General features: G+C 49.3%; 1 protein-coding gene across 1 annotated transcript in view; it reads right to left on the reverse strand.

Annotated features, from left to right (window-relative positions):
* Nucleotides 1–1,343: 1,343 nt before the first annotated feature.
* Nucleotides 1,344–17,076, reverse strand: part of LOC307228914 (uncharacterized protein) — a 33,546-nt gene continuing 17,813 nt past the window's right edge. The window contains exons 6-10 of the mRNA XM_079998760.1: nt 14,435–14,620; nt 12,778–12,967; nt 9,181–9,254; nt 4,839–4,970; nt 1,344–4,440 (exon numbers count right to left, since the gene is read on the reverse strand). Of these exons, the coding sequence (XP_079854886.1) occupies nt 4,325–4,440; nt 4,839–4,970; nt 9,181–9,254; nt 12,778–12,967; nt 14,435–14,620 (698 nt within the window). The 3' untranslated portion in view covers nt 1,344–4,324. The remainder of the gene's footprint in view (nt 4,441–4,838; nt 4,971–9,180; nt 9,255–12,777; nt 12,968–14,434; nt 14,621–17,076) is intronic.

The following is a 17,076-nucleotide window of genomic DNA, read 5'->3' on the forward strand; positions in this document are numbered from 1 at the left end:
GACTGGCTGCTGACTGCTGACTGACTGACAGACTGACTGACTGACTGGCTGCTGACTGACTGACTGGCTGCTGACTGCTGACTGACTGACTGACTGCTCACTGACTGCCGACTGACTGCTGACTGGCTGCTGACTGCAGACTGACTGCTGACTGACTGGCTGACTGACTGCTGACTGACTGGCTGCTGACTGACTGCTGACTGGCTGCTGACTGCAGACTGACTGGCTGCTCACTGACTGCTGACTGGCCGCCGACGCGCCAACTGCAAATTTCCACGGTCGTATCTTGTATCAGTCGGTTGGTGAGCGTGGCTGCTGGTGTCTTGGATTGGTGGTAGGTAGATGCAGTGGTAAGTGCAGGTACTATTAGGTACTATTAGGTACTTTTAGGTACCACTGAACTATTACTATTATGAACGGAGCCGTGCCGCCCTCCCTCCTCTGGACCGGCCGTGCCCTGACGGGACAGGCCGCCGGCCTCTCTTCTCTGTTGTGTTTGTTGTGTTGTTGTTTTGAGCGGTAAAGGAGTTTGAACGGTGTCGTTCCTGACGAGGGAGCTGAGCGTTGTGCAATGTTCAACAGTGATTCAACAGAGAAGACTCTGGATTCCTCTGTTTGCTGTGAAAACACCTGGCTGCCGTGAAAACACCTGGCTGCCGAGGCCGAGGGGGGGGGGGACACCAAAACCTCGGGTTCCAATAAACCCGAGACCTTTTGACACGTCCCAGTGGGCGCTGGCCTCCTGCTGCTGCGTCTCGCTTTGGCGGAGCTGGTTTCCATAATACTGCTACTACTACTACTACTAATAATTATAATAATAAAATAATTATTATAATAAAACAGTTATAGTAATAAAATATTAATGTTAATAAAATAATTATAATAATAAAACAATAATTAAATAATAAAATATTATAGTAATAAAATAATAATAAAATAATGTTAATAAAATAATTATAATAAAAAAATAATAAAAAAATAAAATAATAATAAAATAGTTATAGTAATAAAATAATTATAATTATAATAAAATAATAATTATAATAATAATAACAATATGCTGTTATGGACTATAGTGCGATTTCGAGACAAAGGCTCAGGATTGGATTGGGCTTCACAGGAACGCTCCACCTACGGAGATGAAACGTAGCGGTTCGCTTGCGCCGACCCTGCCGCACAACCTCCAAACAGAGGGTGGATGCTACGCTTCTTTGGGGTTTTTTCCGGCGCCGCCTCCTCCGTTTGTTACGTGACCACGCCCTCGTCGACCCGGCGTTCCGGGAACGTCTTTCCCGCGGGCGGACGGCGGGCCCGGCTGACCCGGAAGAAGCACATAGACGGTATTTTAAAAATATACTTTAATACAACAGCTGCATATAAATATTAAAATATACATTATACAGGTGTACAATACACTCACACAAAACAAAACCAAAAAAATAGGCTTCTATTTGTACGGCACTTGTTGTATTTCTTTTTTTTTTTTTTTTTTTTACTTTTATTTATTTTTTTTTACTTTAAATTCCTTTTTAAGATTACTTACTGGTGATGAGATTTTACATAAAGGATGTTAATGAAGAGACAGGTCCAGAAGTGTTACTGTAGTGTGATTACGGGGTGAGAGAGACGTGAGATGCGGTTCGTACTGTACACGACGGGGCTGGAATGCTCCCGCTTCTCTCGGCGGCTCCTCCTCCGTCGCTCCTGTGCTTCACATCGATTCTTTATCTGAGATGGTGTTTTTTTTTTTGCCCCCTCCCGACACGACTTCCCATTCGCTTTGAACGGGAAGCCCCCGAGCGGCGCCTCCCTCAGGCCTCCAGGAGTCTGGCCCCGGGCGCCGGTGAACGGCGGCCCCGCAAGGGGCGGGACGTCCTTCCCCTTTTTTTGGACGGGTGTCTTGGCGGGGGCGGGGCCGGCCACCGCCCGCCCGCCCTGCAACCCCCGGAGGCGGCCGTTGGAGCTTTTCCTTTCATAACGGAGGCCTTTGAACGAGGCCACGCCTCGTCGGGGGGGTGGGGGGACCGGAGGAGCCGGCGGGCCCCGTCGGGACAATGCGAGCGGCGGAGCGGAGCCGGGACGGGCAGCGCCGGGTCGGCCGCGTCCCAGCGGTGTCGTCTTACCACCGGGCCCTGTCGGCCCCGCCCTCCGCCGCCGCCGCCCCAGTTACAGTGCCGCTTGTCGTCCGTCCCGCTCCTGTTTAGCGGGAGATCTGCGCGGTTAAACAAAATGTCGTGAACTTTTTAACAAAAACTATTCACGGTGAATTTCAAAGTGTTGAACTGACGTGGCCCCAAATAAACGGGGGGGGGGCAGACCTGATGTCTCTTTCCATTTCCCGCCCGGCAACAAAAGCGTTTCTTGACTCTTTAAACACCGGGTCCCGACGACAGGTCCACAGCGGTGGAGCCGAGTCGCTCTTCAGTCCCCGGGAAACATCCGTCTCCTTTTAAACGTTGGGAAGAGTCAGGACGACGCTGCCGCCGCCACAAAGGGAGAGAGGGATACCACAGTGAATCAGCCTCTTTCTTTCCGGCCATCGTTGTTTGTTGTTGTGGGAAGGGCATGAGAGAGAGAGACTTGACCCCAGGTGCTTTCTTCTTCCAGTGAGGTCGTCCATTATGGATTCGGACCAAAAAGAAGACCCCACCTTCGGTTTGTCTTGGTGGTGTAGAAGAGGTTGAACTGCGCGTGGAGGGGAGCCAGGGCACCGGGGCCGCTTCACCATTCGCGCCAGACACTCTCCTCCTTCCTCGCTGGTCCACACACCGCCTGTCTTTGGCGTCGGGTTTCCGTGCTCGGCGATGCGGCGCTGCACCGGGAGCAGGTTTTGGACCATGTGTGTTTTAGCCGGACCCCGAGGCCTAAGCGTAGTTTCCCCGCCATCGCTTTTCCCCCCTGGAGCTCGTCGGGTCGGGCGAGGTCCAGCCTCGGGCAGGCAGCCTCCGGGCTGAGGTTTCTTTTTTAACCTGATCACAGCCGGTTCCAGCTCCGGCAGAACGACGCAGCCCTGTGGTTTTTTAAGCTCCAGGCACTTTCAGGAGAGAGAGAGAGACCCATCCCACACCGAGGCCTCCACCGACGGGGGCGTTGCCTCGGCTTCCCTTCAGATGGCGGTGGCGGCGTGGCGCCAAATCGACATGGGCCGACCGTGGAACCCCCCCCCCGGACGGCCACAGCGAGGGTCTGGAGATAAAGCAAGTTTGTAAAGAGGGGGGGGGGGTTCAAGGCCCTCTCCAGAGGACGAAAGGTGCAGATTTCCTCCTGACAGTGCAATTTCAAAGGGTCCTTGACGTTCATGTCCATCCATGTTTAGAGACCTCGGACAAGTCGGTCTGAGCTCAGCGCGGCGACGCCCGACGTCGTAAAAAGGCGTTTCCTCCAGGAGGTCGACGCGGCTCGGCCAAAACACCACCATAGAACGCAGGTCAACCAACACACGTGGCTTTCTAAGCTCTACAAAACTGTTTTTTTTGTTTTTTGTTTTTTTTGTTTGTGTTTTTTTTTTTCTGTCATCGCAATTCAGGAAGGTACGTTATGCTACATCGGGGGGTGGAGGGCGGGCTCGGGGGAAGGCATGGAGGAGTCTTCCCTTCTGACGGCAAAAACCCAACAAAAACCTCATCTAGTGCAGGCGTGGCCTCCGGGCTTCCTGAGTCCTGGCCACGCACGTCGGGGGCCGTTCGGGAGCCGTTCGGGAGCCACGAGCGCCGACGAGTCTCGTGGATCCCCCTCCGCCCCCGTGTGGTTCAGTGTTCCCCAGTCCAATTCACTCCTCTTTGGTCAGCTCGGTGCAGTAAGGTGCGTTCTAGGCCTTTCTCACTTGTACATTGCTTTGTTTATGTTTTTTTTGTTGGGGGGGGGGGGGTGTCCCGTGCTCCTCTCATCCGGGTGGTCTGCTCTTCAAGTGCTTCCTGTCCTCCACCGCCCCCCCCGCCTCGCTCCTACATCTACTAAAACAGTGCAACGTCTATTCAGAGGCACAAAGGGAAGGAATACAGCACACGGAGGGGGTGGGTGGAGCACCGAGGGTGGGGGTACAGTACTAGGTTTCAGGCTGGTGGGGGGAGTATTCTTGCCACAGAGGGGGGGATGGTACACACACACACACACACACACACACACACACACACACACACACACACACACACACACACACACACACACACACACACACACACACACACACACAGAGAGAAGACAGTCAGCAGCAGCGTCCAGGGCCCCCCCCCCTCCTCCGTGGAAGCAGACTGGCCGGATGGTAGAAGGGGGGGTCTGGTGGGCGTGGCCGTGCCGTTTGGGCCGAGGGCGCCGCAGGGCGTGGTCACACCCCCACCCCGTCCCCCCCCTGGGGGGTCCGCTTGTCATGGCTCTGCCCCCCCACGCTGGCGGCCAGGATCCTCTGCACAAAGTCCTTGGTCCGACCCGCCACCAGGGGGCCTGCAGGCGGACACACACACACACACACACACACACACAGAATATCACATACAATTATATTTGGAACCTGGCGACGGTAAACGACCTTCACTGTGAAGGAAAGAGGCACAAGGTCAAAAACTCAAGCTCCCACGGCGTCGAGGTTCAGGCAAAAGAAATATTTGATTTTAGTCCCATTATTTACTCTTCTCTTTGTGAGTTTGTTGCGTGTGCAACAAACTCCGACGCGGCCCCGGGGATGATGGTGATTATTGTAACCCACAAGTCTAAGAAGCTCACTTCTCTTCTCCAACAGCTGCACGGAAACGAATGAATGGATTTAAATCGGCTCGTGGGGGGAAAAAACTAATCTCCGGGTGAGTGGATGAGGGGGGAAGGGGGTCGGCGGGCGTCCTCACCGCTGGACTGGCCCAGGATGTCCTCCAGACGCTCGGTCATCCCTCGCTCGTCGGCGGCGTCCTCCTCCTCGCTGCTCTCCACGCGGCGGCGGATCACCTCCTTGATGCGCAGCAGCGCCCCCAGCAGGTTGTCTGAGCAACGACCAAAAAAAACACGACACGGATGAGGCTTCCTGGCGTTTGTGGATCGTTCATGCAGCGTCCATTTTAGTAAGAAAAGTAAGAAAATCAAAGCATAATAACTTTGACTTTCACCGTCAAGGTCAGACTTTCGGCTTAGAAAGAGTTCTGTGTTCAGGTATCTATTAAATAGCGCTGCCGGTGCTAGAAGGCGTTTTCCCCCGAATTTCCCAGGAAAGCTAGGCTAGCTGATCCCACCAGCAGTCACGCACTGAGCTAACACAGCTAGCGTGCGGCTGGACACACAAGAAGGAAAGAAATCGTACGGAGCTTCGTGTGCGAATCCGGGCGGTGAAGTGAAATTCTCCCAAATTTCCCTTCAAGGCTAACATTCGCATTTTACGTACAAAGGTTCGATTAAAGAGCAACTATCAGCTTTTCTTTTGATATTAATTAGAAATTTGGGGTTCATGGAGGTGTGATTTTGAATCACTATTTTTTGGAGCTTTTGTTTTTCTTTCGTCGGCAGGAAAACCAACACAATCTAAAATGAAAATGAAATGAAAATGAAAATGAAAAAAAAAAAAAAGAAAACAAAAACTGTGAAAAAGGCTCCGCCGCACGACGGTCTGCAACCGAAACCTTCACAAGACCACAAGACACGACGACGCTCCAGTGAATCTGTCAATAACGTTTTGACATTATCCCACAATTATGATTACTGCCTCTGCGTCAGGGGAGCGGGCAGTGCTGCGTGGGGTTCAAAACACACTCAAAGGCAACTTTAGAAACTTTGAATCATATTTTGGACAAAAAAGGTTCAGTATTTCCTATTAAACCCATAAAATATGGAGAAAACGACCAGACGTCACAGGGAACAGTGATAAAGATGTCAGAATTGGCATTGAACCACCGACAGCGTCGAACCTGCGGGGCCTTGGACAGCCCCGCAGCCGGCCACGGTGTCCGGCCTGCGCCGAAAAAACAGACCCGTGGCAGAGTCAAATATATGAAAATAAACATCACTTCTACTTTGTAAGATTCGGTGAGGACGAGAATTTCCGATGTAAAAATATAAATATTTACACATTTTATTTGTGTAATAAATGAAACGTGTGGGAAGAGCAGTTTTACTATAGATTTACTCAAACTATTTAAATGTTTTATAGTCACTGCCCATAAACCCAAAGTGAATTTTAACCTCAAAGTTTAGCGGCTTTGAATCTGGGATCGAACGCAAAACAAGGGCAAATTGCACGCAGCAGCAACACCTTATGGGCGTGGTTACACCGTCATATCATGAGCGCAATATCTTTCTGTAAAACGGACATTAAGACTACCTCCCGCCCCGCCTGTCTCTCCCCGCCCCGCCCTACCCTGCACGTCTCTCGCCAAGCTGCCGTCCACCGCGGCGCTGCCACTCTGTCTCCTCACGCGACGTCACGCTCAAGGGCGATGCGGCACTTTCAGGCGGCCGTGGCTGACCCCATTACAAAAAACGAGTCCGACTGTGATGCTGAGGAAGTATTTCGATTTTTCTGGATGGAGTCACTCCGTCCTCCGCCCACACCCTGATTCACTGGTTATGCCGACCTTGCGCTTTAACATTCCACTAATCACCAAATGGCCAACACCCATGTGACGGGCGTGATGTCCGGGGCTCATTTGCAGCATCCATCCCAGAAACACAGACGCTGTCGTCCTCCGCAAACAGACAAGGTCACCAACAATAAGCACATTATTATTATCACCACAAAACAAACATTCTTATATTCTACTCAATGTGTCATCAATCAATTATTGGACATGAAACATATTATTTAATATGAGATGTAGTTTCACGCAACCACACGGGCAGACAGACTGACAGACAGACAGACACACAAACCTAATGTCAACTTTAAACCTGGTTTTCCAAACGAGGTAAGCACTGTGCAGGAGGATCCCTTTTGGTAATTCCAAGACTTTTCCCCCCACAGTTTTTTGGCGTCGAATATGTCATCTTTAATGGACGTGTCGTCCTTAATGAACGTGTCATCTTTAATGGACGTGTCGTCCTGAGTTGAATCATATTTTGTACAAATAAGGATCATTATCATTCTTCTAAATCACAGACAGGACGGAGCAACTTTTTTCAGAGTTGTACAAAGAATCAAGGCAAGGACGGAGCGGACGCATCAGAGTGCAGGAGGACGGAGGGCCCCGCCCTTCACCCTGTCTTTCTACATCCAGTTCATGTCTTGTACGTCTCACTCTCTCATCGCTTCTGGAAACCAGGCGGTTCCACACGTTGATGGACTGAGATGCTCCTGCTCAGGTAGACAGTTTTACACCTTACATGAGGTTGCATCGTGTGTGTGTGTGTGTGGGTGGGTGGGTGGGGGTGTCTGTGGGTGGTGCTGTGGCTATAGCAGGGAGGGAGGGAGGGAGTGTAAAACTACATCTCATATCAAATAATTAATGACATGTTTCGCATAGAAGCATAAAGTCAACAACACCTCTAATGAAACGTCTTCACAAGCCATAACACTGATCAACACTGGGCCAGTGAATGTCGACACAGCCTGGTTTCTCCATACTACTTCCTGTCTCTCCATTCTACTTCCTGTTTCTCCACACCGCTTCCCGTTTCTCTGCTCTGCTTCCGGTTTCTCTGCCCTACTTCCTGTATTGCCACACCGCTTCCTGTTCCTCCATACTACTTCCTGTGCCACTGCTCTGCTCCTCCCCCTTTGGGATCATGTCCTTTATGTGTTTTCCGATCCCTCCGTCCTCATCACATCACCCTGTTGTGTTTTTCGGAGGGGCGGGTGACGCACGCGCACACGCACACACGCACACACGCACACACACACACACACACACACACACACACACACACACACACACACACACACCTTCCCTCAGGCTGGCATGGCGCCAAAGCCTTAGTCATGTGACCTGGATTTGCAGCCAACACTGGTTGACACACTTTTGTCGGACAGCAACATGATGAGAGAGAGAGAGGGAGGGAGGGAGGGAGAGAGGGAGGGAGAGAGGGAGGGAGGGCCTGTGAAGGAAGCGGGAGCGTCTGGAAGGAGGAGGACAAAGGGAAGGCGGTCGGGGCCCAAAGCTGATGAGAGGAGGACGGAGTTCAGCGAGTTCATTCAGCTCAGCACCAGGGTCTGTCGGCAGGTGGCCACGCCCCCTTCACAACATCACGGGGCGGAGTTGAACCGAAAGAAGAAACGGAGTAAACACGAGACAGTGAAGGAGGAAGGACACGAGCGCCAAAGAAAGAACGCTTCCCTGAACACCGCCCAGTGTACAGTCAACAAATGAAGAAAAACAGAAAGAAAATAAAAAATCCTAGAGACAAAATACTAACAATACTAACAATAATAATAATAATAATAATAATAATAACAACGATAATAACAATAATAATTACCATTAATAATAACAATAATAATAATTATTACCATTATTATAAATAATAATAATAATTATTATTATTATTTTTAATAATAATAAGCTCTCCATTTTGTTATCAGTAACCAAAGAATAATAGTATATTTAAACGCCATACTTGGAATTTCCATTGTGTTTTCAGTACGGGTCCATGAAATTTCTTGAAATCAATAAAATAATTGATTACCATCGGGAGTCATCAATCACCGACTGTATTCCCAAAAACTAGGGGAGCATGTTTCCCACAGTAGGAGAGACCTCCAACCCCCCCGCACACGATATAGTGACAAAACAGAACTGAAAACCACGTTCAACTGATAAACCGTGGCGCACCCAACCGGGTGACCAGGGCCGGCTCTAGCTCGAGTTGCGTCCAAATCGCTTCCTCGCCACGCCCCCCCCACCCCCAGCCTAACATGGTAGATACCGTTTGATTGTTTGCCTAAATAAACTGAGTTCTTCCTGAAGAATCGCCGTCCTTAATTTCTCGCTAAAAGTCGCTTTGCAAATGCTCCGTTCTGGAGGCAGCAGCAGGTTGCGCTGTGCAGTCGCTGTCGTACAGACTCTCTGGGCTCCACGGGCATGTTCGGGTTGCCATGTTGGGTCCGAAAGCGCCCCCCCCCAGAGAAAATGGCGCTCGTAAAATGGGTCCCGCTACACCTTTAGCGCGAGGCTCAAGCTCCGCCGCCAGAGCTTTGCGAGACGGGAGTCCCTCCAACGAAGAAAAGAAAGAAAGAAAGAAGGAAAAAGCGGGCGTGCTGGCGCTACTCACCGTACTCCTGGTTCAGACCCCACAGTTTGATCTTGTTGGCCTCGTGCTGAGCCTTCTTCTTCAGCCGACAAGCCCTGACAGAAGGAGAAACATTCAGGTTCCCGCCACCTCCACTCCCCAAACGCCTTTGTTTTACTAGCATTTTTCACTTTTAACCCATTTTCCTTTTCAAAGCGGAAATGCTCAGTCGGCCGCACACGGTGTGAGAGGAGAAGTCGCCTTTGCGCGAAAACGAAGGAGCGCAGCGCGTGTGCGCCGCCGCCCTCGCCGCCTTCCTCCCCTTCGCCGGAGCATCAAAGACCCAGAATGGCCCCCGACGAAAACGCGCCATCGCGCATTTGGGTATGCGGGCGGAGAGATCCACGTCTTCTCAGACACACGACATGCTACTTCCTTTCAGCGTGTTGTCATGGCAACGCTGCATGCAAACTTTCGGCGGCGCCTTGCCCTCTCGGTGCATTGTGGGATACGCTCGCCAGCGTAGTGCGCAATGTTTGCATAGTTCACTTGTGCGTTCGACACACTATCTGATGCACACTATGGTTTCAGACATAAAAACCAAGTCGGTACGCCATTTTGGACGCAGCGAGGGTGTCGGCTTCACGGCGACAAGGAAAGTTGAGCGGGTTTCAGCTTTATGCAAATGAGCAGCGCCGGGCGCCGGTTGACAGCCAATAGAAGGGAAGGTACGCCGTCCACGGCGAAAGCGGACGCTGGGCACGCCGCGCTGTTCCCATTTTATTTTAGGAAGAAACGTCACTTAAACGACCGATAAAAGAAAGAAAAGGTCATTGTATGTCTCTCCAACAAGGACAATTCTTTATTGGAATGGACTGATGCAGGATTATTTACGTGATGTTTTCAAGAGGTTGTTTATTTTTCCAAGTAAACAAACTCCACCATTTTAATAATAAAAAAAGAAGTAGACACGCCCCCATCCGTCTATAATGTATATCAAAGATGGAAAGGGAGAGAGGTTTGAAATGTTTGCCACGCCCACAACAGCTGGTCCACCTTGAGCCGACACGCCTGCCCACACCGTGCGCACGGAAGCCCACACCCCGTTGCCGGGACCCCCTGGCATGAAGGAAAATCCACCAATCAGGCGTTGAGGTGAGGCGGGCGTTCACCACCCGGAGCAGAACCCCGTCTCTCGTTCGCCCAAAGGGGGAGCAGCTGAGCCCAACAAACCAAGAGTCGTTAAATGAAACTTAAAAAGGTTGTTTCACTCGTGATGAGAGGAATCTCTGAAGAGAAGCCGACTCTCCACCCTTCGTGCAGGTGGAGCCAGAGATAAAGGGGCGTGGTCCTCAGTGCCTGGCAGTGTTACCGAGATGGCCCCGAGTGGACCACTGCTCCCAGAGTGAGTAATGTAATGAAAATGAACGTAATGTTATGTAAAGTCAAGTAAAGTCATGTTATGTAATGTAAAGCAATGTTAAGAAAAGTTGAGTAATGTGTTGTGAAGTACTGTAAAGGAATGTTAAGTAATGTACAATAAAGTCATGGAATGTCATTGTAATGTAATGTTAAGATAAGTAAAGTAATGTAAAGTAATGTAAAGTAAAGTAGGGTGACTTAATGTTATGTGAAGTAATGTAGAGTTATGTAAAATAATGTTAAAGTAATGGAAATGTATGTAATGTAAAGCCCAGTTAGGTTTAAAGCAGTGTAAATGTATGTTAAGCAACGTCAGGTAAAGTAATGTAAAATGATCTAATGTGACGTAAATTAGTGTCAAGTAATGTTACACAAAGGTAAGTAAATTAATATAAACGAATCAACTGCAAAGTGAAACAGTGTAAAGTAATTTAAATTAATTTAAATTAAAATGGTGTTAAGTAATGTCAAAAAATGTTAAGCAAAGTAATGCAAAGTCAAGTAATCAAAAGTAATGTTAAGTAAAGTACTGAAACGTAAAGTGATGTAAAGTACAGTTAGCGTGTCAGAAGCATAATGGTGTCAGCATAGCGTCAAGGGCTCTGAGGGAAGCTTCACTTTTTACAGTTCGATTTATTTTAGCGTCAAGACGGGGGGCCGGGCGGGGGTCCCAACACGCTCGCAGGGCGGTGGGGGGACATGCTGCCTGTCATGGCGGCGGTGTGGCCTCATAAACTGAACAGTGTTTACTCAGCGTGTCTCTCTCTCTCTTAAACTCTGCGTGACCCCGCCTCCCCTCGCTCCTCGCTCCCCCACATCCTGTTCAACTCCTCACTTCATCTCTTTCCTGATTCTTTTCTGATTCTTTGTATAATTATCATTGTTTATTCGGCAGGGGGGGCTGAGGCGGTCAGCAACGGGTGGAGTTTAAACTAAGACCATTTGATGTCACTCGAAGTTAAAATTTCATGAAATGAAAATTGGGAGGGAAAAAGAACATATTCGGGTTCATATTTAATCCCATTCAGTACTTGCACCTTCACTGCCCCTAAGCCCCCCTTAAAGGGTTTTTTGGAATTCCTTTATTTCATGCTGCATACATTGTATTTCTTTCTTCGCTCAATGGGAAAAGAGGGCGTGTCACAGGTGGCTACTTGGATAAATTCCTGGAATTCCAGATTTGATTCTCTTGAATTGGCCCCTGGCGACCTCATCTGATCTTAAATGAGCCAAACACTCTAGACGGGAAGCCGTGGAAAGATGTGGTTTCACATCTTCATTCTGTCTCGTCTTTGTTGTTCTATTATAATAATTATTTTATTATTTTTCATCTTGGCTTCATGTTTTATTCTCCTCTTCGCCGGGAAAATAATGTCGAGGGTCAAAGTTCAAAAAGTGACAAAATAAAATAAAATACAAAAAAAAACACATCCTTAGATTCGTTAGATTCAGTTTTGTACATATGTTTTTTTTTAACCTTCATTGTTCTGTTGACGCCTGGGTTTCCACCCAAGGATTAATAGTAAATCTTGTTTTATTTAGTTTGGAGGTTTCCTGGGATTGGTTTGAAATCAGGGCCAAACACCATTCACAGCTCCATATTTCCTGCACCATACCGGTACCAAACAGGATATAAATAAAGGATAAGGATCGAAACATGTAGCTTACAATAATAATAATAATAATAATAATTATAACAATAATAACAATAATACAATAGCAATAATAATAATGATCATAATAATGATCATAATAATAAAAATAATAATAATAATACAGTTTTTAATAAAGATCTTTTTCAGTTTAAATTCACGATTTATCATTACATTTGTTTATATTATGATTTGATTGCCATATTTTAGTTGTTTATTTTAAATTATTAGGTTTATTGCATATTTTCAAATTATTTCCCCCTCGAGCTAACATAGAGGTTTACTGCACGTTGCCATTTTTCTTTTTCTATTTTTATTCCTATCACTTTATTATTATTTTGCCTATAAGTATCCCTGTCGGTTTGCCTATTTCCCTCAATATCCATCCAACTACTCTTGAAATCTAAAATATGCCATCAAAACCACAAGATAATTATCAAAGCATCGCAAAAAACATTCGGATGCCTTTTGCCGCCAGAGACGTTCTCACACGGTTCCCCCGTTTCACACAGCGCTCGATGCGCCGCGGGAGCACACGTGTGTGTGTGTGTGTGTGTGTGTGTACCTGGAGGCCAGCTTGTTCTTCTCCTTGCGGGAGCGGGCGCGGGCCACGGCGGGGAGCTCGTTGACGGGGCCCATGCCGTCGATGGCGGCGTTGAGCTTCTGCAGCTGCTCCCCGATGCTGTGCAGCTTCTGGGGGTTGGGCGTCAGGTCGCTGGCGTCCGTCTTGCGCGCTTTGCGGCGGCCCTTCTTGCCTGCGGGAGGGGGGCGGAGTCGACCGCAACAATGGGTTAACCGGTGACAATTTGGGCCGCGGTGCCAAAGGTATTTACACGTCAGGAATATCTGAGAACCAATCCTGGGTTATGGGGATGCTTAGACGCTGAATTACGCGGCCGTGTCACCGGAGCCACAATCCCAGACGTGACCTGGTCCCCAGCCCTCCAGCCAGCCCCTCAAACCACAAGCAAGAAGCAACCGCCCTGAAAGAATCCTTCTTAAAGCAAACTGCTGCCGTCAGGTAGCCAGGATGTAAACAATGCAACTGTTATGCAGACGGACACAGGTACACCCTTTTACACCAAAACTAGGGGGTAAACCCTCCGAAAATAGGCAATTGACACCTTTCCCGTTGCCGGGAGAAATTACGCTTTTGTCCCCCCTGCGCGGACACGTCAGTGAGCCCGCTCCAGGGAGCGCTTTATCTTCATCCGACCCAGAAATCTGGCATTGGTCGGGCTCTGGCAGATGGACAGACCCACGTTGCCATAGGACTATTTTATTGTTAAAAGTGTGAAGTGGCAGAAAAAAAGTTGGAACGTGGCGCTGTGATGGTGTGACGCTGTGATGAGCGGTACAGACGACGCTGTGATGGGCGGTTCCTCAATACCAAGTACACCAAGGACTGCTGGACTTGGTACTTCAGACTTGGCAAGTTCGACTCGGGAGTACAGACTCCCGGGGACGGGAGGACGCAGGACGGTCATTCTGCCAAATTCATACTTGTCTGTCCCAAGTCCACACAAGTGACCACCGATGCATCCTCCATCAAATGGGCGGAGCAAGTCCACATCCTGGCATTTGGACTGGACTTGGCTTGATGCAGACTTTGAATTGTAACAGTACTTGGGCTGCGACTGATGACGTGTCACAAGTCCACAAGAACACAAGTACACACAAGAACACAAGTACACACAAGAACACAAGTACAGACAAGAACACAAGTACACACAAGAACACAAGTACACACAAGAAGGCAGGCCCTTTCTCAATCTGTGTTCTTGTCTGTACTTGTGTTCTTGTGGACTTGGTACACTTGGTATTGAGAAACGGCCCGGATTGAGAAAGGGCCATTGTTTGGACTTTAGGGTTGCCGCCGAGCTGTGGTGCACAGTGATGACATCACTCGTCCAGTACCCCGCCCACCGTCGTTCCGTGTTTTTTAAAAATATAGAAAAAAAAACCATTTTGTTAGTTTGGCTGTATCAGCGCTGACGTTGATCACATTTAAAAAAAACTATAACGAGTAAAACACCAAAGCATGCAATCAATCCTGGGTGGGACGCTACCAAAAGTCACGGGTGGAGGAGGCTGCGGGAGACTTCGCACCAGGTCTCCATCGGGACCCGGCCCCCTCCGTCTGTGCTGCCATGATGGCGCCAGGGGCTGGACGCTAAGCGGCGTGGTGTGAGGGTGTAGCGATGCGACGGCGAGCGACTCACCCTCGCGGCGGTACAGCGTGCTCGGCAGCGTGCTGGAGCTCCAGGACAGCGACCAGCGCACCTCGCCCGCCAGCTTCCGCTTGGAGGCCGAGTCGCGGGCGCGGCGGTACTCCCAGAAGCAGCGTCTCTTCTGGGGCCGCTCGCCCGGCTGCGGGGCCGGGGCCGGGGCTGCCTCCGCCTCCGCCTCTGGCGCGCATAGAAAAATTGGGGAAGCCATCATTAGTCATTTCGATGTCACGACCATCGATAAGAACTTCTAAAACTGACTAGGAAGGTTTGGAATGGATTGAAGTCGGGGGGGGTCGCAGGTTCAATTAGAAAAAAACAAACAAACAAACAAACAAACAAACAAACAAACACCAACAGCAACACATTTGTTTTCATTTCACTGCATGGTGTAGGACCGCCTCTCTGTGAGCTGCGCGGTTTGCCTTCCATTTTGTTTCTGAGGTCTGCTCTCAAATGAATGCAAATACAATTTGGATCATTTATTTTTATATAAAAAAAATGAAATACATTTTAAGAAAAAAGAGAAGGATGGTGATGAAAACCTCAGGCCACATCGACGTCAAGGGAAAAAGACGGACTCATATATACTGTATGTTAAAGACTTGGTGTCTGGGCTGCGAGTTGGAAGATGAATCTTCCCTCGAGGGGACAATGAGGCTTAAAGACGGGGATTGTTGTGGGTGCGGTCGCCTTGATTGCACTTACTGGCCACGGCCCCAGTGCTCCACGTGGGGTCTGGCACACCCAGGAGGCCCCCCCAGAAGTTCCAGGGACAATAATTCTCGCAACAACAACAAAAATAAAATAAATAAATAAAATAAAAAATAAAGACCTGCAGCCATGATAACCTCCGGTATTTCTGAAGAGGTGTCGCTAGGCAGAGGAGTGACGCTGCGTGACCCCGTCATGAAAATTAAAATAATAATGTGGGAAAAATTGGAAAAAAATTCTAATAAAAATAATAAAAAATAATAAAAGGAACTTTCATTGTCACCCTCCGTAAACGTGCCCCATCCCTCTCCCGCAGAGCTTCCATTATCCGGTAATTGACGGTTTTTCCACCGGTAAAATCAGTCGAAGTCGGACATGTTTAAATGTCTATGGTCATAATGTCCGGTGAAGATAATTCCCTCTCAGCACAATTTGAATTAGTGGTGGGAAATAAAACAAAAAAATGTTCTCCACGTTGAAATAAAATAAACTCCATCATTTACAAAAAAGAAAAAAAAGAAAAAAACCTGGCTGACCTTTCACCTCTGACCAATCACGTTTGTGGATATATAAATAAGCCCCGCCCCCTCCCCTGTGGACAGGTTGTGCTTGTAAACACAGTAAACACGCAGCGGAGCCAGGATGTGTCGTTGGGACGCAAACCTCCAGAGTTTTTATAATAGTTATATTTTAAAAATATTTATTATATAGACAGATATTTAGGTTCCGACCCAAAGCAGATGCTAAATATCCATGATGTAAAATAAGCAGAACAACACCACAAACTTTATCATTTATTTAGACCTGCTCGTCATCGTTGACCACAGCTGCACCGCCTTGTTGTCACGGAAACTCTGGTCCCCCGGCGCCCCCCGCCCCCCCAAGGACTTCCCCACGTCAGCTCCCTGCAGGACCCCCCACCTTTGATGGGGGGTGCGGTAGCAGGCATCGGGGACCATGAAATCCTTCCGGGAACCGTGTGAGACTACAAACGCGGGTGTCGGCGGATCCACGGCGACGTGGGCGCGCGTCACAAACAATTATCCTCAAACGCACCGAGCGGCGGCGGCGTGAACCATTTACGCCCGACACCGCTGCGCCTCAGAGCCCCCCCCCCAATGAAAAGCCCCCCCCAGCCCCGGAACCTGCGTCCTCGCATGCCATTCCAGGCTTTTCTAAATTAATTTGGAAAACCGTGATATGGACGCCGTCGTTTTGGAAGTCACGCGGCTGCTACCGCAGTCGGAGATGGAGCGGAATGGGATTTCTGGGAAATATTTTTGGGAAGCACAGACGGTGCAACTTAAACGGTGTCATCAAACGGCAGCAAATCGATATTCGATCAAATCGTTAACCCTTCGCATCCAATCGAATAGTGCCCCCCCCCCCCCTCCAGACCAGCGCTGGCGCTTCAGACGGGACCGGCTGCCCCACAGACGCACCGCCCATCTTACGCAACATGCGGCCGCATGTCGGGGCTGTGGACAGTGCCATTGTCTGCACGCTGCATTAAGCCGCCTGAGTCACACACACACACACACACACACACAGTCTTCCACAACTCTTTGATTGTAATGGCTTCGCTAAATCCCTGCTCTCTCTCCCTCTGTATTTCTGTGAGTGCGCGCACACGTGCACGTGCGCACACACACACACACACACACACACACACACACACACACACACACACACACACACACACACACACACACACACACACACACACACACACACACACACACACACACACACACACACACACCTCGGGGAAGAGGCAGGAATAGCTCAGCCAGACAGATCCACGTGCCGCCTCAACAATGGAGGCCAACAACGGGTGTCTCGTGGCGGCGGCACTGGCAACATGACCCAGAAACAGGCAGGCGGGGCAGGCCCGCACCCCCAGGGGGTGCTGGGCGGGGACG

Source organism: Zeus faber, assembly GCF_960531495.2.
Source record: "Zeus faber genome assembly, chromosome: 4".
Lineage (NCBI taxonomy): Eukaryota > Metazoa > Chordata > Actinopteri > Zeiformes > Zeidae > Zeus > Zeus faber.